The 26,408-nt window shown below is 46.2% G+C and overlaps 2 protein-coding genes across 2 annotated transcripts in view; one reads left to right on the forward strand and one right to left on the reverse strand.

Annotated features, from left to right (window-relative positions):
- The window catches only part of LOC137373973 (probable G-protein coupled receptor 139), a 58,731-nt gene extending 46,297 nt beyond the window's left edge, over positions 1-12,434 (reverse strand). Inside the window, exon 1 of the mRNA XM_068039670.1 lies at positions 12,340-12,434. The gene's annotated coding sequence lies outside the window, so the exon portion shown is untranslated. The remainder of the gene's footprint in view (positions 1-12,339) is intronic.
- Positions 9,771-26,408, forward strand: part of si:dkey-211g8.8 (uncharacterized protein LOC108004533 homolog) — a 61,300-nt gene continuing 44,662 nt past the window's right edge. The window contains exons 1-2 of the mRNA XM_068039667.1: positions 9,771-9,834; positions 17,499-17,599. Of these exons, the coding sequence (XP_067895768.1) occupies positions 17,518-17,599 (82 nt within the window). The 5' untranslated portion in view covers positions 9,771-9,834; positions 17,499-17,517. The remainder of the gene's footprint in view (positions 9,835-17,498; positions 17,600-26,408) is intronic.

Raw genomic sequence — 26,408 nt, forward strand, 5'->3', positions numbered from 1 at the left:
AAAATTGTAACAGGACTTGACAGGGTAGATGCAGGAAGGATGTTCCTGATGGTGGGGGAGTACAGAACCAGGGGTCATAGTCTAAGGATACGGGGTAAACATTTCAGGACTGAGATGAGGAGAAAGTTCCTCACCCAGTGAGTGATGAGCCTGTGGAATTTGCTACCACAGAAAGCAGTTGAGGCCAAAACATTGAATGTTTGCAAAAAGGAGTTAGATATAGCTCTTGGGTCTAAAGGGATCAAAGGGTATGGGGTGAAAGCCGGAACAGGCTACTGAGTTGGATGATCAGTCATGATCAGAATGAATGGCGGGGCAGGCTCGAAGGGCCAAATGGCCTACTCCTGCTCCTATTTTCTATGTTTCTATTTCTGGGGGTGGGCTGTCCACTAATATTCATTATAAGCCGACTGACTCCCACAGGTACCACAACTACATGCCCTCACAACCTTCCATACCAGCACTTCTGTAATGTCTTCATTTTTCCTTAACCAAGGATTCCCTCCCACCCCACCCCCACAATGTTGATAGGGCCCTCGACTTTGTCAGTTCCATTTCCTGCACTTCTGCTCTCAACAATTTACATGAATGATTCCAGAAATGCATCAGTACACATATCAGGAATGGACTGATCGGCTGAGTCTCCTTTCTCTTGAAAAAGAAAGGCTGAGGGGTGACCTAATAAAGGTCTTTTAAATTATGAAAGATTTTGACAGAGTGGATGCAGACAGGATGTTTCCCCTCATGGAGAACAGCATAACTAGAGGCCATCAATAAAAGATAGTCACCAAGAAACCAAACAGGGAGCTCAGATAAAACATCTTTACGCAAAGAGTGGTGAAAATGTGGAATTCAGGGGAAGTTAATCGTATAGATGCATTTAAGGGGAAGCTAGACAAGCATATGAAGGAGAAGGGAACAGAGGGTTAAAATGACAGATTTAGATGAGGAAAGTTGGGAGGAGGCTGAAGTGGAGCATAAACGCCAGCATGGACTGGTTGGGCCTACTGGCCTGTTCTGTATATCCTATGCAATCCTATGTCACCCCCTCCCCTCTCTCCCAGAACCATGATAGAGTTCCCCTTGTCCTGACCTGTCACCCCACCAGCCCCCTATTTAATGAATCATCCTCCGCCATTTCTGCCATCTCCAGCATGATGCTACCACCAAACACATCTTCCGCTCTCCTCCCTTTCAGCATTCCGAAGGGACAATTCCCTCCGTGACACCCTGGTCCACTCCTCAATCACCACCACCACCCCATCACCTCAAATGGCACACTCCCATGTAAGTACAGGAGATGTAACACCTAGCCTTTTATTCCTCTCTCCTCACCATCCAAGGCCCCAAACACTCCTTCCCAGTGAAACAACGATTTGCATGTACTTCTTTCAATTTAGTATACTGTATTCACTGCTCACAATCTGGGGAGACCAAAAAACAGATTGGGTGATTGTTTTGTGGAACACCTCTGTTCAGTTCGCAAGCATGATCCCAAGCTTCCAGTAGCCTGCAATTTTAGTTCTCCACCTTGCTCTCACGCTGACCTCTCTATCCTCGACCTACTGCAGTGTTCCAATGAAGCTCAACACAAGATTAAGGAATAGCAACTCATCTTTCAATTAGGCGCCTTACTCAACATTGAGTTCAACAATTTCAGACTGTAATCTCTGCCCCCATTTTGTTTCCTTTTCTTTGTATGTTTCAGTTTTGCTCTTGTTTTTCTCTTGTCTTTGCTTTTGGAGGATGGTTGTTCATCATTCTGCCATTCACATCTCCTCTGGATACAACTTTTGTTTCTTTACTTACCCCATTACAATCTGTTTGGCTCTGCATCACTAATTCTTTTGTCATTTAATGTTTCGCATCTTCTGCTGTATCACAGACCTTCCCTTTTGTTCTTTTTCCATCCTCCCCATTTAACCTGCTTAAAACCTATTCCATTTCTAATTTCTTCCAATTCTGATGAAAGGCCATTGACCTGAAACATTAAGAACATAAGAAATAGGAGCAGGAGTAGGCCATTCAGCCCCTCAAGCCTGCCCTGCCATTCAATAAGATCATGGCTGATCTGTCCCAGGCCTCAACTCCTCTTTTGGGCCTGCTCTGCATAACCCTTGACTCCCCAAGATTTCAAAAATCTATCTAATGCCTCCTTAAATACATTTAGTGACCTAACCTCCACAATTCTCTGAGGCAGAGAATTACAGAGATTTACCACTCTCCGAGAGAAGAAATTCTTTCGTATCCCAGTTTTAAATGTGTGCCCACTTATTCTGTAACTATGTCCCCTAGTTCGAGATTCCCCCACTAGCAGAAACATCTTCTTAACATCTACCCTGTCAAGCCCCCTTAAAATCTTATACGTTTCTGTAAGATCACCTTTCATTCTTCTAAACGCCAATGAATAAAGGCCTAACCTGTTTAGCCGTTTTTGATAAGACAATGCCTTCATCCCAGGAATCAGCCTAGTGAACCTTTTCTGAACTGCCTCCAATGCTAGTATATCCTTCTCCAGTTGTGGCCTCACCAACACCCTGTACAGTTGGAACAAGACTTCCCTATTTTTAAACTCTAATCTCCTAGCAATAAAGGCCAAAATTCTATTTGCGTTCCGAATTACTTGCTGCATCTGCATGCTAACCTTTTGTGTTTCATGTACAAGAACACCCAGATCCCTCTGTACTGCAGTATTTTGTAGTCTTTCTCCATCTAAATAATAATCTGCCTTTTTATTCTTCCTACCAAAGTGGATGACCTCACACTTTCCCACATTGAACACCATCTGCCAATTTTTCCCCACTCACTTTATCTGTTTATATCCCTTTGCAGATACTTTGTGTCCTCATCACAACATGCTTTCCCACCTATTTTTGTATCTGTTTCTTTCTCCACAGAAGCCACAACATGCTGAGCACTTCTAGTATTTTCTGTTTTTACTACCTAAAGCTAGCCTGCATCATTAAAGCCAACCTGCACTTCTTAAAGGTACATTGTGGTTGCTGGAGGTGCTGAGATCATTGGAAACAGTGCACTATGCAATAACATGGCAATGACTTACCATGGGAGAGTGTGGGCACCAAGGTTTTTGGAAGACTAGATGACTTGGCTGAAGAGGTGGAAAGAAGCAGAGAAGCCCTGTAGCCTCGGGGAGATGAAGTTGGTGGGGGAGCAGAGGACCTCCAGGCACTTGCTCAGAGGCAGCGATGAGAGATAAATGCAGAGGTCAATGCCAGGAGTATCGCTCCAAGAACATGGATGCAGTGCAAAAAGAAATTTATTGATCTCACATGAGCAGTCAAGGTCAGCGAATGCATCTTCAAATGCCATATCCTATTGGCTGCACCTCTAGCCTCAAACTCTGCTAAGTTCATCATTTTTCCATCACTCATCTACCAACCAACAATCTCTATCAATCAGTACTCAATCCTTCAATGTTTATGCTTCACCTCATCCTTTCATACATAGCACTGTTGCAAGACTCAAACCCACAGCTCATAGCTTGTACACACTGCTATTCAATCACAACAGCCACATTGCCCAAGCAGATTGCACGACACTTTCTTGCAGGAGAAGGTGGCACACAACAGCATGCAGCAGGAACAAACCGGACAGGGAGACATGCCTGCATGTTCTAATCCCCAGTGGAGGAGATGGTGCTGGCCATTATGGGAAGGGCCATTGCAGAGGCCACCAGCTGGGTTGAAGTAATTGAATATGATGATACCCGCATAACTAATCTTCCTTCCTGGCACAAATAGCCACGTGGGGTTGTGTTGTGGTAGTGATAACTGAGACCTGACTCAAAAAAGGGGAGGATTGGATGCTTGATATTCCTGGGCACAAGGTATTCAGGAATGATAGGGAAGGGAAAAAAAGGAGGAGGGATGGCACTTTTGATTAAGGAACATACTACAGTGTTAGAAAGAGCGAATGTCCTTGAGGAAGTCAAAGAGGGAATCTATTTGCTTGGAGTTAAGAAACAATAAAGGAGCTATTATGTTACTTCCGATATTTTATAGGAGTTAAGGCAGGAGTTAAAGACAGAGGTAGCCCAAAGACTCACCAGTAACAGCGGAGGCAGCGGACCTGAGTGGAGACTGAGTGGAGTGACTGAGGAGTTAAAGCAGGGGAGCCTCCAGTGAAATCACCAACAACAAACACAACATCTGCAAAACAGCTATAATGACATCACAACCAGGGAAGGAGCGATTGCTGATTAGTAAAGGCATAGCCAGACACCTCAGTACCAGGGAATGCACGTCCTGTGCCATGTGGGAAATCTTGGATGCTTCTGGTGGGCTGAATGATCACATGTGCAGGATGTGTTGCCAGCGGCAACTGCAGTCACTACAGTACATCCGCAAGGCTGTGAGCTTCGTTAATAGCATGTTTTTAGAAGCTGTCACCCCGCAGCTTCAAGGTGTACAGGCAGAGAGGGAATGGGTGACTGCTTGAAGGACAAAGAGGACCAGGCGGACAGGGCAGGGATCCCCTGAGGGCATCTCGCTCTCCAACCAGTATTCAGTTTGGACAGCTGATGGGAGTGACGGGGAAGGAAGGCAGAGCCAAGTCAACGACACCACGGCTGGATCAGCTGCATGAGGCAGGGGGGCTGTGGAGGAAGAATAGTGGTAAGGGATTTGATAGTGAGGGGAACAGTCAGGCGCTTCTGCAGTCACAGATGTGACTCCAGGAAGCTAAGTTGCCTGCCCGGTGCCGGCGTCAAGGAGGTCACTGAGTGACTGCAGGGCATACTGAGAGGGGACAGTGAACAGCCAGAGGTCATTGTCCATATCGACACCAATGACATAGGCAGAAAGAGGGATGATGTCCTGAAGGCAGAGTTTACGAAGCTAGGAGAGAGATTGAAAAGCTGGACCTCAAAGGTAGTAATCTCTGGATTATTGCTGGTGCCACGTGCTAATGAAGCTAGAAATAGGAAGATAGAGCTCATGAATATGTGGCTGGACAGTTGGTGCAGGAGCAAAGGCTTTAGATTCCTGAGTCATTGGAACCGCTTCTGGGGGAGCTGGAAACTGTACAAGCTGGACAGGTTGCACCTCAACAGGCTGGGACCAATATTCCCACAGCGGGTTTGCTAGTGCTAGTGGGGAGGGTTTAAACTAGCTTGACAGGGGGAATGGAAACCTGAGAGTAGATTCAGAAGGGAGAGAAGTTGTAAATGAAAGGCAGGAAAGTATATACTTCAATGCAGGAAGTCTAGACATGGCTGAAAGAAGGGCAAGAATGACATTCTTGGTTACCGGGAACTGGATTTTAAGAGCCCGCTGCCAAGAGTCACACGGCTCATTTAAATAGTCAAGGGTGGCCAGTCCTCCCAATCATGTTGAGGGGGCCGGCTGTCTGACGCTGGCAATGGTGTCACCTGCCTGTGCACAGGCATTGCCGCCATTTTTTAAGGGCAGCCAGCCCTGCCGGTCAATTTGAATGTTTAAAGTAGGAGCGCCCAAAAATCTACCAAATAGAACTGTAACTCCCCTCCTCACCCCCCAATAACAATTGCAGTAACTATTTGCCCTCCCCCCTCCCCCCCCCCACCCCCCAAAAACAGTTACCTTTGAAATCTGACTTTTCCTTCCCCAGACTGTACAAAGTTTAAAGTTCACCCCTTCCCATCATCCCCTACACTCATTACGTTTATTTGACCCTGTTCCCCCTACCCCAGCACTAAAAATCTTAACTGTCTTCCCCCCACCCCCCACACCAGTGCCACGACAGGGAAATGAAGGCACTGAAGATCGCGGTGGGCCTGGAAGATTGGAGATGAGTGTTTTTAAATTTATTAATTTTATTGATTTACATATTGAAATTTAGGTCCCATTGCCCAGCGGCGGGGGTGCCGTCACGGAGTCTCACTGCCACCGGGAGGATCGACCGGGCCCTCCTGGCGTCAAACTTGGTGGCGCGCCTCTGCCGGAACCACCTTCCAGCCAACCTGCCATGGAGCTCGATATCGGGGGCCCAGTAAATTCCCAGCCAGGGTTTTGAGACAAGATAGAGGGGGGATAAAAACGAAGTGGGGATTCGCAATATTGATTCAAGAAACAATTATAGCTGTGAGGAGGGATGATATGGTCGAAGTATCATTAAAATGAGGCCATATGGGTTGAACCTAAGAACAAAAAAGGGGCAATTACACTACTGGGGAGTGCATATCCAAGTAATATTTAAATGTTATGAGGGTTCTTGCATCCAGCCCTCTTTCCAGCAGTGAGTTCCAGAATGAAAACATTTCCCCTCGAATTCCCTCTAAACCACCTACTTCTTACACCAAATCGATGCCTTTCGGGTTATGAGCCCCTCAACCAAGGGAAATAGGGCTTTCCTATCCACTCTATCTAGACCCCTCAATTTTATACACTTCAATTAGGTGTATCTTCAGCCTCCTCTGCTCCAAAGAAAACAAGCCTGGCCTATCCAATCTTTCTTCATAACTAAAATTCTCCAGTCCAAGCAACATCCTTGTAAATCTCCTCTGTACCCTCGCTAATGCAAGTGCATCTTTCCTATAGTGTGGTGACCAGAGCTACACACAGTACTCCAGCTGTGGCCGAACTTAGTATTTTATACAATTTCAGCATAACCTCCTGGCTCTTATATTCTATGCCTCAGCTAATACTGGCAAGGATTTGGTATGCCTTCTTGACCACTTTATCTACCTGTCCAGCCACCTTCCGGGATCTATGGATGTGCACTCCAAGGTCCCTCTGTTTCTCTACACTTCTCAGTATCCTACCATTTATTGTATATTCCCTTGCCTTTTTCGCCTTCCACAAATGCAGTGTCTCACATTTCTATGGATTGAACTCCATTTGCCACTGTTCTGCCCACCTGAGTCATCCATTTATATCTTCCTGCAATCTACAGCTTTCTTCTTCATTATCAACCACACGGACAATTTTTGTAACATCTGCAAACGTCTTAAACATACCCACCACATTTGAGTGTAAATTATTGATAGATTGCCACAAAAAGCAAGGGACCTAGTTCTGAGCCCTGCGGAGCCCCACTGGAAACACCTTCCAGTCACAAAACCTCCCATTGACCATTACCCTTTGTTTTCTGCCTCAGCTAATTTTGTATTCAACGGGTCACTTTGCCTTGGATTCCATGGGCATTTACTTTCGTGAACAGTCTGTCATGTGGGACCTTATCAAAAGCTTTGCTAAAACACAGGGTTAAAGTCTCAGAATAAGGGGTCGGTCATTTAGGACTAAGATGAGGAGAAATTTCTTCACTCAAATGATTGTGAATCTTTGGAATTCTGTACCCCAGAGAGCTGTGGCTGCTCAGTCATTGATTATATTCAAGGCAGAGATTGATAGAATTCTGGGTATTAAGGGAATTAAGGGATATGGAGATAGTGTGGGAAGGTGGAATTGAGATAGAAGATCAGTCATGATCTTACTGAATAGCGGAAGGGGGCTTGCAGGCCAAACTAACTATGCTTTCCCCTATTTCTTATGGTCTTATGATTGCTGGTGAATGGGGAATTGGGGTTGGGGTTATTAGTATCGCTCATTGTTCACGCACAGCCAGGCAGAAAGGAACTGTTTAAATTGCTGCTTCCCTTCCTCTTCCTCCTCTTCTGCCTCCTCCTATTCCAGCTCTTCCTTCTCATCTTCCTGATCCTCAGCTTCTCACTTGAAAGGTGTTGGCAATGGTCATTCCCTGATGATGGCAAGCTTGTGCAGAAAGCAGCATACCAGGACAAGTCTTGAGAGCCGCTCAGCTGAGTACTGCAGGGTTTCTCCATAATAGTCCAGGCAGCAGAATCATTGCTTCAGGATGCCAATGATCTGCCCGATAAGATTTCTCCTGGCAGTACGGCTCTCCTATGCCTGCTGTACACGTGTATGGGGGGTTCAGGAACAGGGTCATGAGCCATGTAATTAGCAGAAAATCCTTGCCGCCCATAATCAACTTTTGTTTTGCTGTAGTGGTGGAAATGTTGCTGGCACAGAGGACTCCAGAAGAATGAACACATCTTGATTGCTGCCAGGATACCAGGCATTGGCCTGCATGTTATACTTCCTGTGGTCACACAAGCTGCACATTGACGGAGTAGAATTCCTTTCGGTTCAGATACACAGCAGATTTGAAACCAATGTGCATGCAGTCAATGGCATCCTGTGCCAAGGGGAAGCCTGCAGTCCTTGCAAATCTTTGTGCTTGTCCCACCTGCTTCTGTCTAGCAAGAGGGAATGAGATGAAGTTATCTTCCTTTGCATAAAGAGACTTAGTGACCTCCCTTATGTAGCAGAGTACTGCACATTGTGAGATGATGCTTTTCACTCCAGCAGCAGCCTGGAAGGAGCCAGATACGTAGAAGTTCAGAGCCAGTCACCTTGACAGCTACAGGCAATGCAGTTCTTTCCCTGCTCTGGAGTTGGCATTGTTGCTACAGCAGGTGGCAACTTTCAGTCACAATCTCTTTAGTGAAGCTCAGACATCTCAAGCATTTCTCATCACCGAATTGAGGTAAGAAGCTGCAGATACGGCCTCCTGCTGAAAGCCTTTCTACTCCTTCTCCCCCCTCCCTCTTCTCGCAACTTGTCCTGCTCTTCACAGCCTCTGCTCATTCTTCCAGTCATGCTCAATGTCAAGAGACAACATTCAAATGTTCTGAATTTAATTCATAAAAGCACATTGAACAACATGGTTAAATAGTGGGTTAATGATATATGCCACTCAATGTAATCACATTGACCTATAATAGCCTGCTGTGTTATATATATCATATCAGAAGTAAATGAAAACATGTTTGACAAAATCTAAAATATATATAATTAGCGGTTTATTAGATGCCAGAATTTTGCTTTTGGCATTTACATTTGAATTCAAATCAAACTCTAATTTATGGGATTAAAGTCTGTGTCGCCCACCCTGAAGGGATTTACATGAAATGAGTATGAACAATCTCATTTCAGTTCTGGTAGTCAAGGGTGCACAAAATACTGTCCCTCAATACTAATGAACAATACATTGGCAATTTCATGCAGTGTTGTCACAAGGTGGCAAATGGAGTAATGTCAGAGTGATGAAGTATGGGGTAGCCTCTGAGATTGGTGCAGAGGTTTGCAGCGTGGAATGGAGGAAGCTTTTCTCTGCTTTTAATGCTAAATGTTAAGGACAGTTCCTGAGTGTGCTGCACAGATTTCAACACCCTAAATCAAACAGGGACTTTGATGTACAGAGACAGAGTTAACAAGATAGGTCCGAGCCATACTTGTTGACACTCAGAGACTGAAATGGAGAATATTCTACTTTGCTACACTATCCTTGATGAGCGCAATTAAAGTTTTTTTAAAAAGGTGGTCATTTTTAGAAAAAAAAAACAGAAGTCATGCATTAAATACAGACTTCTTATTCATTACCCTGGAATGGAGTTTCAACCTAATAATGAAAACATTAAAGAAAAACATCAAACTTCGATTTGAAAATCATGAACTAAATTAAACAGGGTTTTGTAAGATACACAATGTCATTAGAAGAATTTCAATGAGCAAATAGTTACATTGGCTTCTTGCCAGCACATTGATCAATGTAGATGATGGTGGAAACTCATGCAGGTTATTAGCCTTTCCAGTAAAAGCCATCGTTCATCACCTAAAATGGCCGTTCAGAATATTTCTTTGTATATATTCTTAACGATCACTTTTGCAGGAAAGGTTATTAACCTTGGTGATTTTACAATAATATCTACATTGTTGAAATGCAAATTATGTTTTCATGTTGGGAAATATCAGACTTAAAAGGGATATTTTCAGCCTGCTTATTATACGGGCACCAGCACACGGTTAGACGCAGGTGAGATTCTGCTTAAACTTTTCTTTGTTCTTCTCCCAGTAATTCTTATTCATGCTTATTTACAAAGTGATCTGTGCATGTATTATTGGGGAAAGGGGATTTTAACCCCCAACAATGGGTTGATTTCTGTCAGGTGGGATGTCAAAATGTTTAAAATCTGAAACCTGACCTCAACTCATCTCCAACCTGTCCACCTCTGTTTCTAACAGAAGCGGGAGGGCAGCAGACAAACAATCAGCCTGCATGAGGCAAGTCAGTCAATTAAATATTATAATGAGGCTGCAGGCCTCAGAATTAATCACCATTTTAAATTTAACCCTAGCCAGAAGGGTTTCCTGGGGCACGGCAAACCAGGCAGCTAAAGGACTGCTGGATCCAACAGTGAAGTGCCTTTTCACTCCCGCAATCAGACAACCCATGACCATTCCGATCTCCCCTCTGATCCATCTCATCTCCATTCTGGTCTTTGATCCCCCCGCTAACCTCCGATCTGTCTCTTGCCCCTCTACAACCTTTTAGCTCCCTCTCTCCAGTTTGCTCCCTGGCTATGGCGTGGTGCCTGATAGCCAGTCAACTTCTCAATCTGGCTGCAGCCTGGCAAAACAGACAAAAAATAGTAATCAGGTCATAGAAACATACAAACTAGGTGCAGGAGTAGGCCATTCGACCCCTCGAGCCTGCTCCACCATTCCATAAGATCATGGCTGATCTGTTTGTGGACTCAACTTCACTTTCCTGCCTACACCAGAAACCCTTTGATTCCCCTGTTTGTCAAGAATCTGCCTTAAAAACATTCAATGACCCTGCCTCCACTGCTCTCTGGGGAAGAGAGTTCCACAGACACACGACCCTCGGAGAAAAATTTTCTTCTCATCTCTAACCTAAATGAGAGACATCTTATTTTTAACAAAGTGATTCCTGACAACGCAGTCAGCCATTGACGTCATCAGGCTCTGCAAAGGTGCGCACACAGGCTCCTGCTCTCTGCACGTGCGCTGCGTTCCGACTTGCCAGGACTGGTTAGCGCATGCGCTGATGACATCATCGCGTGACGTGTGCATCTTCGGGCAACGCGCCTGGTTGGCCTCTGCGCATGCGCTTTACGCGGACAGCAATGCAATGCCAATGGGTATTCACGCATGCATCAAGCTCCGTTTCCCCCCCCCCACCCTCACTGCTCTCTCCGCTCCGCTCTGCTCCCCCACCCTCGCTGGTCTCTCTGGCCGCTCCACTCCCCCACCCTCGCTGCTCTTTCACACGCTCTGCTCCCCCACCCCCCTCGCTGCTCTCTCCGGCCGCTCTGCTCCCCCACCCTCACTGCTCTCTCCGGCCGCTCTGCTCCCCCACCCTCGCTGCTCTCCGGCCGCTCCGCTCCCCCCTGTCCCCGGCCCGCTCGGCTCCCCCCCCCATCCCCGGCCTGCTCAGCTCCCTCCCGTCCCCAGCTCGCTCCACTGCCCCACCCCGTCCCCGGCCCGCTCCGCACCGCTCCCTCCCCTGTCCCCGGCCCGCTCCACTCCCCCACCATCCCCTGCCGCTCCACTCCCCCACCGTCCCCGGGCCGCTCCCCCCTGTCCCCAGCCTGCTCGCTCCCTCCCTCCCGCCATTGTGTGCCGCCATGTGTTTAGGTTAGGTTGCCTTCATGTGATTATTTGAGCAGCGCCATCTTTAGTCCTGGCAGCTGCCTGAAGTCGCAGATTGTGACGTTTTTGTGGCACAGGCTTCATTTGCGCATGTGCCACTGCAGCGCCACCTAGTGGTAGCGTTGTCAACAAACGCAGCCTATTTTTAAACGACCGCAATTGTTGACAACGCGATCGGTAGGTGGCGCTGTTTTGGCACATGCGCAAATACAGCATGTGCCACGAAAACGTCACAGCCTGCGACTGTAGCAGCTGCCAGGACTAAAGAGGGCGCTGCTCAAAGAATCACACAGATGAAACCTAACAAACACGTGGCAGCATACAATGGCCAGAGTGAGAGAGTGGAGCGGGCTGGGGAGAGCAGCGCGGGGGGCGGGGAGAGCAGCGTGGGGGGAGCAGCGGTAGCGGTGCCGGGGCGGGGGGGGGGAAAGAGGGAGGGGGGGAAAAGAGGGAGAGGGAGGGGGGGAAAGAGGGAGGGGGAAAGAGGGAGAGGGAGGGGGGAAAAGAGGGAGAGGGAGGGGGGGAAAAGAGGGAGAGGGGGGGAAGAGGGAGAGGGAGGAAAGAGGGAGGGGGGAAAGAGGGAGGGGGAAGAGGGGGAGGAGGGAGGGAGGGGGAAAGAGGGAGGGGGGAAGAGGGAGGGGGGAAAGAGGGAGGGGGGAAAGAGGGAGGGGGGAGAGAGAGGGGGGAAAGAGGGAGAGTGTGGGGGGAAAGAGGGAGAGCAGGGTAAGAGGGAGGGGGGAGGAGGGAGAGGGAGGAGGGGAGGGAGAGGGAGGAAGGGGAGAGAGTGGGGGGGGGGGAGCAGCGGAACGGAAGAGGAGTGCCTTTTTCTGTGCATGCGCCATAAACACAACAGCAAAAGACTTACCAGCCAGTCCCTGGACCCGGTGACACCAAGGTCTTCGCACGCTCGCTCCCCGCGGCTCTCTACGGCCTCTCGCTTCCGGCCCTCTCCATTCAGCCGTTCCCTCCAGCTGCGGATGCCCAATTCAGTTGCTTTCTCCCCTACCCAGTTGCTTTCTCTACTTCTCCACAGTACTTCAGGCATTGCAACTGTATGGTCCCTGCATTTTGCATGCTCCCTCTCCCCACCCCTCCCCGCTCTCCCCACCCCGCTCTCCCCACCCCTCCCCCTCTACTCCCACCCCTCCCTCCCCCTCTTCACCCACCCCTCTATCCCCCTCTTCACCCACCCCTCCCTCTACCCCCCTACCTCCACCCCTCCACCATAGTTGAATATCTGAAGTGCAGTTGCAAAGTCGGGGAAATAGCATGCAAAACAAAGCCTCAACAATTCTGGGTTTAATTATTGAAAAGTTTTATTAAGTTCATTAAGTATCCGAGGAACTGCTGTGCATGGATACATGAGTGTTGTGTCCAGCATTCCCGTTAGACAGACAGGCCGAGTCTCTGCTATGCACAGCTAAAGAGATTGTTCCTGGAGAGCCTTGTGGTGAATGAATGCTTGGCTCTCTATTCCACTACTGTATTGTCCATGTGAAGAAGGCAAAGTCACAAGAGTTTGAGCTCAGTCTATTCTTGGTGAATGTTCCCCAAGCGCATCCCAATGTGCATTCCCAATTCATCCATAAATGCAATGTTCCTTTCCACATCGTGATGAGCTCCGCAGCATGATCCAGTTGCCTTCGTTGGTTGAATGCTGACCGTAAGTCTCGAGGATTGTTTTCTCGACGGCATGTTTTACATGAAAAGAAGAAAAGCAAATCAGAGTCAGAGCTTGCCTCCCTCCATCCACTGAAATTACTGTTGCGCACACCTTTTTAAGTTCTGCAGTGAAGGCACCAATTGATAACGTCGCCAATGAAGCACTTATTACCCACCTCAGATGCAGGAATCATCACATCCTTGCGTCATCTCCTGCACTGCCTCCTTTGCTGGAATGCCGTCCTTAAGTGTCAAGGATTGTTTTCTCAAGGGCACATTTTGCATGAAAGGAAATAATGAAAGAACATCAGTGTCAGAGCTTCCCTCCCTCCAATGAAATTACTGTTGCGCGTGCTTTATGCTCTGCAGTATAGGCCAATGAATCACTTAGTACCCACCTCAGCTGTAGGAGTCAGGATGATGTAACTGCCCCTATCTCGTGATGGTTCAATGCTGCTCTCAGGGAAAACATGAATGATGTGAGGGTGCTGGAAAAAGAAGCACATTTCTTTTGGACTAGAACATAAAGCAGGCCATTTAGCCCAGCTGTTCCCTGCTAGTGGTTATGCTACTCGTGCGTCTTCCCATCCACTCCCATTTAATCCTGCCTACTACTATCAGCATCATCTTCCATTTCTTTCACTCTTATCTACCTTTGCCTTAAAGCAACACTGAGGATGGAGAATGGTGTGGCTGCACTCACACCTCACCAGTTGTGTACGCAGCAAGAGCATTCACATTTGTGCTACCACTGGACACGGCATGCTTGTTTCTTTTAGTGCTCAGTCTCTTCTTGCTGAATGTTCCCCAAGTGCTTGACCCGTTTGGACGTCTTCTCTGCTTGACAGGCAGCAGCTGGCAATTGCAGAGTCTCACAAGGCTCTGCATGGTTGTTTCAAGGGCGGATGGGGAAACATGTGGCTGTGTGTCCACGTGCACTGCTCGGATGGGTGCAGGAACATGTGGCTGTGTGTCCATGTGCACTGCTTGGATGGGTGCAGGAACAGGTGACTGTGCAACTGAACAGCAAGGAGAGGGTACCGCAGGTGGGGGAAGTGGAGCTTTGAACAGGCAGGCGTATGTATGGTCCATCAGATCATTAGGCCAGGGGGTGAAACGCTCAGGATCCATGGATTGCGGCACGCGAGTGATGTCCAGCACATGGCCACCTCCATCCGAAGGTGCTTCCGGGCAGTTGTTGGGCAAATTAATTGGCTCCATCTCATCAGCCAGTCCTTGTGTTTATGGCGCATGCACAGGAAAAGGCACTCCTCTTCCGCTCCTCTCCTCCCCCCTCCCCCCCTTCCTTCCCCCCCGTCCCTCCCTCCCTTCCCCCCCGTCCCTCCCCTCCCTCCCTTCTCCCCTCCCTTCCCTCCTTCCCTCATCCCTCCCTCCCTTCCCCCCTCCCCTATCCCTCCCTCCCTTCCCCCCTCCCTTCCCTCCCCTCCCTCCTTCCCTTCCCTCCTTCCCTCGTCCCTCCCTCCCTTCCCCCCTCCCTTCCCTCCCTCCTTCCCTCCCTTGAAATGTTTTCAGACCAACTTAACAACAGGGACTGGAGCACATGCGGTGCCCCAGACAATGTAAATATTTTCAGAGCAACTTACCTTGGAACAATCTCCTCTGTCTAATAAAAATGAAGCAAATGTCCAAAATGACTAAATAATTGAGATAAAATGCCCGACGAAACCTCTCCTCCTCCTTCCATTTTCAAAAACTCGCGCCGAAGCTTTCGGAAGATTGACGCACGTGTGCACACGGTCGCAGGCCCTCTGCGCATGCGCTGCGGTCCGGTTTGCCAGGACCAGTTTGCGCATGCGCAGAGGCCAACCTGGCGTGTTCCCCGAGGAAGATGACATTACGCGATGACGTCATCTGCGCATGCACAAACTGGTCCTGGCAATCCGGACCGCAGCGCATGTGCAGAGGGCCTGAGACCGTGTGTGCATGTGCGCACCGCGGCGCATCCTGATGACGTAGCGTTGTCATCAATCGCTTTGTTTTTAAACTGTGCCCTCTAGTTTTAGTTTCTCCCACAAGGCCACCACGAGGCCTCGCCTTCCCAGCATCGAAGCCATGGCGGGTCTCTCTCGAGGCATTTTCTGCGCCCCCCCCACCCTGTCACGACCCCTGGCTTCGGGGGGTCTCTAAAGTTTTCCCCCTTATGTCCTTTCAACATCCACCCTGTCAAGATCCCTCAGGATGTTATATGTTTCAATCAGATTACCTCTCATCCTTCTAAACTCCAATGAATACTGACCCAACCTGTCCAACCTTTCCTCATAAGACAACCCTTTCATCCCAGGAATCAGTTGAGTGAACCTTCTCTGAACTGCTTCCAATGCAATTATATCCTTTCTTAAGTAAGGACACCAAAACTGTCCACAATACTCTCGATGTGGGCTCACCAATGCCATGTACAACTGTAGCAAAACATATTTTCTTTTATATTCCATTCCCCCTGCAATAAATGACAACATTGCATTTGCCTTCTCAACACTTGTTTTATCTACATAGTAACTTTCAGTGTTTCATGTACAAGGACAGCCAGATCCCCCTGCATCTCAGAGTTCTGCAATCTCTCTCCATTTAAATAATATATTGCTTTTCTATTCTTCCATCCAAAGTGGGATAGTTTGCACTTTCTCACATTATACTCCATCTGTCAAATATTTGCCCGCGCACTTAACCTATCTATATCCCTTTGCCGACTCCTTGGGCTGCATTTTACATGTCCACTGCCAAAATTAGCAGCGGACATAAACTATAGTGGTCTGCCTGTGCGGACCGCACATCGCGGAGCCACCGTGATATTAAATGCGGTGGCTCATTTCAATGGTCAGGTTGGACTGGTCCAGCCAATGTCATAGAGTGGGCGGTCCATCTGTCCCCAGCAATGGCGTCAGGTACCATTGCGCAGGCACCGATGCCATTTTTAAAGGGCTTCAAGCCCTTCCATTTAATTTAAATTTTTAAAAAGATAGGTGGTTAAAATTTATCAAAAAAATTAAATAAATATTTGTAGCCCCTCTCCCACCCCCGCCAATAACCATTCAATTCATTCCTTGCTCTCTCACCACCACCACCCCCTTCATAAACTGTGAACTATACCCCTTCCCACCATCCCCTACACCAATCTGATGAGTTTGACCCCTTTTCCCCTCCACCCCCCATTGGAACACTTACCTGCTCCCCTCTCCCTACCAGTGTTACACCTCGGATCCCTGGATGGGGTTCCGATGGCGCGGGAGTGCCAGCCACCAGCAGCAATTTCACTCAGGGACAGTGATGGGAGCGGGTAAGTATTTAATTCATTTATTTAAATAAATTTACAAATGTTAATTTGGCTCCCGTCGCTGAGCAGTGGGGGGGCCACCATGAGGCCTCACCGCTGCCGGCAATATCGGGCTGGGCCTTCCCAGTGTCGAGGCCACGGCGGCCTCTCCAGAGGCATTTTTCGCCCCCCCACCCCAATCAGGACCCCCAATAAGGGGGTCTGTGAAATTTTTCTCCTTATATCCTCTTAACAACTTACTCTCTTTGTGTCATCAGCGAATTTAGCAATCTATAGCAATGACTTGGATGAAGGAACATTCTGTTCCTTCATCCAAGTCATTGCTATAGATTGTAAATGGCTGAGGCCCCAACACTCCACTAGTTACAGCTTGCCAATCCAAAAATGACCCATTTATGCCTACTCTCTGTTTCCTGTTAGCTAACCAATCCTCTATCAATGCTAATATGTTATTCCCTATACCATGGGCTCTTATTTGGTTTAGTAACCTTTGATGCAGCACCTTGTCAAATGCTTTCTGGAAATCCAAGTACACCACATCCACAGGTTCCCCTTTAGGTGCTAAATTCATCAGAATCTCGGGGCCCTAAAACTGCTCCCCAACCTCTGAAATAACATTGGGGCCGTACATATAGGATATTAGGAGATTCGGATAATTCAACCATTGACCAGCTGAGCCAAACAAAGCAAAAGTACCTTGCACTGTATCCCAAAAACTGTCAATGCAGGAATGCCCAAATAATGTGCTGGAGTATCAACTCAGATTCTACTCTCAGGTCGGTCCTGGGACATGAACTGATGATTATCTGCCTTGGAGGTAAAAGTGCAAATACTGCGCCACCTAGTGGTTGGGTTGTACGCAAATACAGCCAAAATATTTTTAACAAAAACAAAATCACTTTCAAAACACAAGAGTTCACATCATAGAAACTTAGAGCACAGGAGGCCATTCGGCCTACTGTACCTGTGCCAGCTCTTAGAAAGAGCTATCGAATAAACGTGGTGTTGATGTCTACCTGATGTGATTTATTGTCACCTTATCTTTCTTATTATTTTCACCATCATTTCAGAATTCTCTGCCTCTAACTCATGGATCGGAAGCTGTGCTACCTTTGGCTCGTCTCTGTCTTACTGGTATGTGAGATCCGAGCTCCTGGAAACAATGATGAAGGTGACCATTACTAAGTTCTTGTTTGGCTTTTACTGAAGTCCTCGCCTGCACCCCCACCCCCCCCCCCCCACCCACTCCCCTCCAGAACCCCAACCCCCTCATGCCTCTGTGCCAGTGCTGTAACCTAATAAATTGTAGTCTTGGTCCCAGGATGACGGTGAAGAGTACAAGGCTGGAATTCAATATCATTTTCTGGAATGGTGCTATTTGAGTTGGGGAATTAGTTTATGGATATGAATATAATATAATATTAGGCCATTTGATCCATAAAGCTACTCTCATTGTACCATAACACCCCATAGAGGCATCAGCTGCATTTTAAGTTGTCTTAATAGTTTGTCCGTACTATTGTACCTGGAAGATCACACCAAACATCTTCACCCATTTAGATGGCATTATAAAACTTTAAAACCAATGAGCAGATTTCTCTTCTGGACATATGCTCAACATTCCATTTACTTGTTTAGTTGCTTCACAACTGTGTCTAAATATTGAAAGTGATGTGATTGCCCGTTTCATAAATTGCACCAAATCTCATTCACACATCACCCCTGTGATCAACGGCTCCTGGTCCAGCAGCACATTGATTTTAAAATTTACATCACTGTTTTCAATGCCCTCCGCAGCCTCGCCACTCCCCATCTCTATAATCTCCTCCAGTTTACATCAGATTTGTTTCGTACAATATGCAATATCTCAAAATTATCTATTTGACTTTTAATTTTCCATTGAATTGTCCAATTGCACAAGCAATCCAAATCGCTTTGCAAATCCAAGACTGCATTCTGTACTTTGACTGTTTGCTGCCTTTCAGCAATTTTAACAAGCTCAGTTTAGAAAAAATGTATCCAATAACTGACCGTGTGGGACTCCAGTGAACACCTCCTCCCAGCCTGACCCTGCTTATTGCATCAGTGGCGGGTGAAATCGGCCCATTTATTAGGTGCAAAGCAGTCACCTTAAAAATGGTGTCCAAGATGCATGCGCACACTTACAGCAGGACGTTATCTTGGTAAAGGAGTTTGCACGCACATGATGATGACTTGCGACATGAATGAGTGAGTTCGCACCATTGATTTGAAGCCAGCACTGCCATTTTTGAACTTCTCACTCCAGTCAATACCCCGTCTTAACCTCACAGAGCTGAACACAATGTTAAATGGCATGAAGGATCCCCTCCCACCCCCCACCAGCCCTATTAGAAGGGTTCATGAAGTACTTACATGTTAGTTACTGGATTATTTCTTCTGGCTTCTAGTGCAATTGTACATATTTTTGGAGGTTTCCTGTACTTGGCTAAAGTTTATCCCATTCGTTTTTAATTGATGTCCCAGCCTCTGCCTCAATAACCTCTTGTGGTGATGGAATCAATGGGCCTAATTTGAAGACCTTCCTTTTCTCTTGTCCCTTGGTTCTTTCAGGATAACTCCTCAGTCTTCTCTCCTTGTTCCCCATTCACCTACCAGTGGAAACAATCTTGCACTATTTACCCACAGTAAGGTCCTCAGGTTTCACTTACCCTTTTAGTGGCTGCTCATTTTGCAGCTCCATTCTCACTCACCTTCTTGCTCCTGGCTCTGCATGAAATGCTCAGCTCATAGATTATAGGAAATGGGAACAGCAGTAGGACATTCGGCCTGTCGAGACTGCTCCACCATTGAAACTGATCATGGCTGATCATCTACCTCTACGCCACTTTTCCTCACTATCCCCATATTCCTTGATGTCATTAGTATCCAGAAATCTATGAATTGCTGTTTTGAACATGCTCAATAATTGAGCTTCCGTAGCCCTCTGGGGTTGCGAATTCGGCAGATTCACCATCCTCTGAGCAAAGAAATTCCTCCTCATCTCAACCTTATATGGCCTGACCCTTATTCTGAGACTGTGTCCCCTTGTTCTACACTCACCAGCCAGAGTAAATATCCTATCCACATCCACCCTGTAATGCCCTGTAAGAATTTTGTAAGTTTCAATGAGATCACCTCTCATTCTTTGAAACTCTAGAGAACACAGGCCCAGTTTCTGCAATCTCTCCTCATATGACAATCCCACCATCCCAGGGATTAGTCTGGTGAACCTCTGTAGCACTCCCTCTATGGGAAGTATATCCTTCCTTAGATAAGGAGACTAAAACTGGGCGCAATACTCCAGGTGCAATTTCAACAAGGTTCTATACAATTGCAGCAAGATATCTTCGCTCCTGTACGCAAATCCCTTTGTGATGAAGGCCAACATATCATTTACCTTCTTAATTGCTTGCTGTACCTGCATACTAGCTTTTAGTGACTCGTGAACAAGGACAACCAGGTCTGTTTTGACATCAACACTTCCCAACCTCTCACCATTTAAAAAATACTCTGCCTTTCTGGGTTTTTTTCTACCGAATTGGATCACTTCACACTTATTCACATTATATTCCATTTGCCATGTTCTTGCCCATTCATTTAGCTTTTCCAAATCCCCTTGAAGCCTCCGAGCACCATGCTCGCAACTTACATTTCCTCCTAGTTTTGTGTCATCAGCAAATTTGGAAATATTACATTTGATCAAATATCCACATCATTTAAATAGATTGTGAACAGTTGTGGCCCAAGCACTGATTGTTGTGGCACCCTGCTAGTAACAACCTGCCATCCTGAGAATGACCCATTTATTCCCACCCTTTGCTTTCTGCCTGTTAACCAATTCTCAGTCCATTGCAATATATTACCCCCAATCCCATGTGCTCTAATTTTGTTTACTAACCTCCTGTGTTGGACCTTATCAAAAGCCTTCTGAAAATCCAAATACACCACATCCACTGGTTCTCCTTTATCTATGCTACAAGTAACATCCTCAAAAAACTCCAAAAGGTTTGTCAAACATGATTTCCCTTTTACAAAAGGGAATTGACTCTGCCCAATCATATCATTATTTTCAAGTGTCCAGTTATCTTATCCTTTTATAATCGATTCTAAAATGTTCCCTACTACTGACGTCAAGCTTACAGGTCTGCAGTTATCCTTTTACTCTCCCGCTCGTTTCTTAAATACTGGGGTTACCTTTGTTACTTTCCAGTCTGCAAGAACTCTTCCAGAATCAATAGAATTTTGAAAGATAATCACCAGTGCATCCACTATCTCTATAGCCACCTCCTTCAATACTCTATGATGTAGTTCATCTGGTCCAGGGGATTTATCAACTTTCAATCTAATTAATTTTTTGAGTACTATCTCTTTACTGATACTACTTACTTTCGGTTCCTCATTTTTACAACTACTTTGGTTCCCTAGTAATTCTGGGAGATTTTCTGTATCTTCCTGCATGAAGGCATACACAACGTAATTGTTTCAACTCACCACCATTTCCTCATTCTCCACCATAAACACTCCTGTCTCTGCCTGCAATGGATCCACATTATTCCTTGTTAATTGTTTCCTTTTCACATACCTAAAGAAGCTTTCACAGACTGCCTTTATGTTTCTAACAAGCTTGCATTCATAATCTCTTTTGTCTTTCTTCATCAGATTCTTGGTCCTCCTTTGTTGGACTCCAAATTTTATTTATTTTTTTATTACTTATTTAGAGATACAGCACTGAAACAGGCCCTTCAGCCCACCAAGTCTGTGCCAACCAACAACCACCCACTTATACCAATCCTACATTAATCCCATATTCCTACCACATCCCCACCATTTTCCTACCACCTAACTACACTAGGGGCAATTTACAATGGCCAATTTACCTATCAACCTGCAAGTCTTTGGCTGTGGGAGGAAACCGGGTGGAAACCCATGTGGTCACAGGGAGAATTTGCAAACTCCGCACAGGCAGTACCCAGAACTGAACCCGGATCATTGGAGCTGTGAGGCTGCAGTGCTAACCACTGCACCACTGTGCCGCCCAATCCTCAGGCTTACCACTTTTTATGGTGACCTTATAAGGCTTCCTTTGACCTAATACAATCTTCAACCTCTTTTGTTAGCCATGGTTGATTCACATTTTCTGTTGGGTTTTTGTGTCTTAGAGGAATGTATTCCTATTCCCCAGTTTCTCCTTCTTCTCGTTCCAACACTGAGTCCCTTCCGGTTCCCTTTCTTTCTGCCTCTCTCCCTACTTCCTTCTCCACTCTCTCTGCCTATACTCCAATCTCTCTAGCATAATTCTCTCTCTCTTCCACCCATGCTTTCTCTCTCCGCCACTCTCTCGCTCACCACACCATTCTCTCTCTCCACCAGTCTCTCTCAGGAGATCAGTGTCTCATTCTAGGAGACTTATGTGCCATCCAGGAGGGTTGGCAAACCAGGAACCCCAAAGATTTTCATGCTTCGAATTTCCTGCCACTGCAGCAGCCCCCTACCTCCCTCCCACTCTGTGACTTTCCCCCACCACCATCCACCAACTGTCGTACAGAGCCAGGTTGGCTGGTTGCTGGGAACAATGGCAGAATGGGTAGTCAAGTGGTCAGAGTTTAAACTGATTTGGCAGGGGGATAGGAACCTATGGTGAATTCTGATGGGACAAAATCAGAAATGGAAATTAAAGGCAGAAAATTACTGAATGAGACGGAAAGCAGAGGAAAGAAAGGTTATAAAAAAATTTTTTAAGAGTTTTACAGTGCTCAAGCGTATATACTTCAATGCAAGGAGTTTAACAAATAAAGCAGACAAGCTGAGGGCACAGATAAAAACATAGAAGAATGATATCATAGCTATTACAGAAACATGGCTTAAAGAGGGACAGGAATGGCAGCTCAACATGCCTAGTTATATGGTTTTCAGATGAGATAGAGAGGGGGATTAAAAAGGAGGGGGGGGGGATTTTGGTTTAAGAACCACTTACATCTGTGCGGAGGGTTGATATGTTAGAAGGATCATCAAATGAAGCCATATGGATTGAGCTAAGGAACAAAAAGTGGGCAGTCACACTACTGGGAGAGTACTATAGCCCCCCAAACAGTCAGAGGGAGATAAACTGCAAATATGTATGAAATCACTGAGAAGTTTAAAAACAAAAGTGCAGTAATAGTAGGGGGTTTTAACTACTCCAATATTAACTGGGATAGTTTTAGTGTGAAAGGAATAGAGGGAACAGAATTCTTAAAGTGCATTCAGGAGATCCTTTTGGCCAGTATGTAGCAAGTCCAACAAGAGAGGGCACCGTTCTGGAATTAGTTTTAGGAAATGAAGATGGGCAGGTGGAAGGAGTGGCAGTAAGGAGGCATTTTGGTGGTAGTGAAGGACAATGATAGAACAGGAGTTAAAGTTCTAAATTGGGGTAAGGATATTTTTCCTAAGTTGAGGAGTGATTTAGCGAAAGTGGACTGGAAAAAGCGACTTGAAGGTAAATCTGTCTTAGAGCACTGAAAGGCAATCAAAGGGGAGATTCAAAGGGTTCAAATTAAACATGTTCCCACAAAGAAAAAGGATGGGACTGCCAAATCTAGAGCCCCCGGATGTCAAGGAGCTAACAGGGTTTGAAAAGGCAGAAAAGGAAAGCTTACATCAGGCACCGAGAACTCAATACTGCAGGTGAGGTGAGAGTGGCGGCCCTTGACATCAAGGCAGCATTGGACTGAGTGTGATATCATGGAACCCTAGCAAAGCTGGAGTCAATGGGAATCAGGGGGAAAACTCTCTGCTGGTTGCAGTCATACATAGCACAAAGGAAGATGGTTGTATTTGTTGGAGGTCAATCATCTTAGTCCCAGGACATTACTGCAGGAGTTCCTCAGGGTAGTGTCCTAGGCCCAACCATCTTCAACTGTTTCATCAATGACCTTCCTTCAATCATAAGGTCAGAAGTGGGTATGTTCACTGATCATTGCACAATGTTCAGCACCATTTGTGATTCCTTATATACTGAAGCAGTTCGTATCCATACGCAGCAAGACCTGAACAACATTCAGGCTTAGACTGATAAGTGGCAAGTAATATTTGTACCACACAAGTGCCAAGCAATGACCATCTCCAACAAGAAAGAACCTAACCATCCTCCGTTGTTCAATGGTATTACGATCGCTTACTATTAACATCCTGGGGGTTACCATTGACCAGAAACTGAACTGGACCAGCCACATAGATACTGTGGCTACAAGAGCAGGTCAGAGACTAGGAATTCTGCAGCGAATAACTCACCTCTTGTCTCCCCAACGCCTGTCCACCATCTACAAGGCACAAGTCAGGAGTGTGATGTAATATTTTCACTTGCCTGGATGGGTGCAGCTCCAACAACACTCAAGAAGCTCGATACCATCCAGGACAAATCAGCCCATTTGATTGGCACCCCGTCCATCACCTGAAACATTCACTCCCTTCACCACTGATGCACAGTGGCAGCAGTGTGTACCATCTAAAAGATGCACTGCAGCAACTCACCAAGGCTCCATTGACAGCACCATCCAAACCTGCAACCTCTACCACCTATAAGTACAAGGGCAGCAGATGCATGGGAACGCCACCACCTGCAATTTCCCCTCCAAGCCACACACCATCCTGACTTGGAATTATAATCACCGTTACTTCACTGTTGCTGGGTCAAAATCCTGGAACTCACTTCCTAACAGCACTGCTGGTGTACCTACACCCCAAAGACTGCAGCGGTTCAAGAAGACAGCTCAGCACCACCTTCTCAAGTGCAATTAGGGATGGGCAATAACTGCTGGCCTAGCCAGCGACACCCACATCCCGTTAATGAATAATAATAAAAAGAAAGCCGAGAGGAGTATAGAAAGTGCAGGGGTGAAATCAAAATGGAAATTAGGAAAGCAAAGAGAGAGCATGAAAGAATATTGGCAAGTAAAATCAAGGAGAACCCAAAGATGCTTTATCATACATTAAGAGTAAAAGGATAACTACGGAAAGAATAAAAAATCAAAAAGGTAACCTATGTGTAGAGGCGCAAAATGTGGGTATGGTTGTTCATGAATTCCTTGCGTATGGCTTCACAAAAAAGGGGGATGATGCAGGCATTTTAGTTAAGGAGAAATGTGAAATATTGGATGTGATAAACATAAGGAGAAAAGAAGTATTAAGCGGATTAGCACCCTAGAAAGTGGATAAATGCCCAGGGACAGATGAAATATATCACAGGCTGTTAAAAGAAACCAGGGAGGAAACAGCAGATGCTCTGACCATCATTTTCCAATCCTCACTGAATGCAGGTATGGGGCCAGCATATTAGAGGACTGCTAATGTTGCTCCTTTGTCCAAAAAGGAAGCGAGCAATAGACCGAATAACTACAGTCCAGTCAGTCCAACCTCAGTTATGAGCAAATCTTAGAATAAATTCTGAGAGACAGAATAAGTTGCCACTTAGAAAGGCATGGAGTAATCAAGAACAGTCAGCAAAGATTCATTCAGAGAAGGTCATGTCTGATCAACTTGATTGAACTTTTTGAGGAACGGGCAGGGAGGATTGATGAGGGTAGTTCAGTTGATGTGGTCTACAACGATATTATTAAGGCTTTTGACAAGGTTCTAGATAGCAGACTGGTTAAAAAAAAAGCCCATAGGTTCCAGGAGAATGTAGCAAGCTGGATGCACAATTGGCTCAGTGGCAGGAAATAAAGGATAAAGGTTGACGGATGTTTTTTGCAATTGGAGAGCTGATTCCAGTGACATTCCATACTGGAGCAGCAGCTTAGTACCTGAGCTCAAACCCTGGTATGGAGCTTGAACACAGGCTCCCAACATTGATGCTTATTGGGAGGAAGAATGAGGGCAAGCAATACGAATTAAATGATGTAAATTTAAAGGGATGCAGGAACAGACTGAACTGAGGGTTCACATACCCAAATCTTTGAAGGATGCATGACAAGTTCAGAAGACTGTTAGAAAAGCAAATGGGATGATTATAGATGGTGGAATACAGTACAAAAGCAAGGAATATATGCTAAACTTTAGGCTTCAGCTGGAGTATCGCGCCCAATTTTTGGCACCCTCTTGGAGGGTGGTACAGAGATTTATTAGAATGGTGCCAGGGATGAGGAACTTTAGTTATGTGCAGAAACAACAGAAGATGGAGTTGTTCTTAGAGCAGAGAAGGTGGCAGGGAGATTTGATAGAAGTGTCCAAATTCTCATTGAATCATAGAATGGTTACAGCACAGAAGGAGGCAATTCGGCCCATGATGTCTGTGCCGGTTCTCTTCAACAGCGACTCACCTAGTCTCACTCCCCCCGCCTTTTCCCATAGCCCTGCAATCTTTTCCTCTTCAGATTACTATCCAATTCTCTTTTGAAGGCCTTGATTGGATCTGCCTCCACCACACTCTCAGACAATGCATTCCCCCTAACCACTCGCTGTGTAAAAAAGTTCGTCCTCATGTTGCATTTGCTTCTTTTGCCAATCACCTTATATCAGTGTCCTCTGGTTCTGCATCCTTTCACCAATGGGAAGAGTTTCTTCCTATCTATTCTTTCCAGACCCCTCATGATTTTGAACACCTTTCTCAAATCTCCTCTTGATCTTCTCTTCTCCAACTATAATAGACCCAGCTTCTCCAACCTATCCACATAACTGAAGTCCCTCATCCCTGGATCCATTCTCATTAATCTTTTCTGCATCCTCTCTAATGCCTTAACATCCTTCCTATAGTGCAGTTCCCAGAACTGGACACAACACTCCAGTTAAGGCCGAACCAGTGTTTTGTACAGGTTTATCACAACTTCCTTGTTTTTGTACTCTATGCCCACATTTATAAAGCCCAGGATCCCACATGCTTTATTAACGATTTTCTCAACTTGCCCTGCCTACTCAATGATCTGTGCACATATATCCCAGGTCCTTTTGCTCCTGAATTCTCTTTGGATTTGTACCTTTGTTTT

This window comes from Heterodontus francisci, chromosome 9 (assembly GCF_036365525.1).
Source record: "Heterodontus francisci isolate sHetFra1 chromosome 9, sHetFra1.hap1, whole genome shotgun sequence".
NCBI lineage: Eukaryota > Metazoa > Chordata > Chondrichthyes > Heterodontiformes > Heterodontidae > Heterodontus > Heterodontus francisci.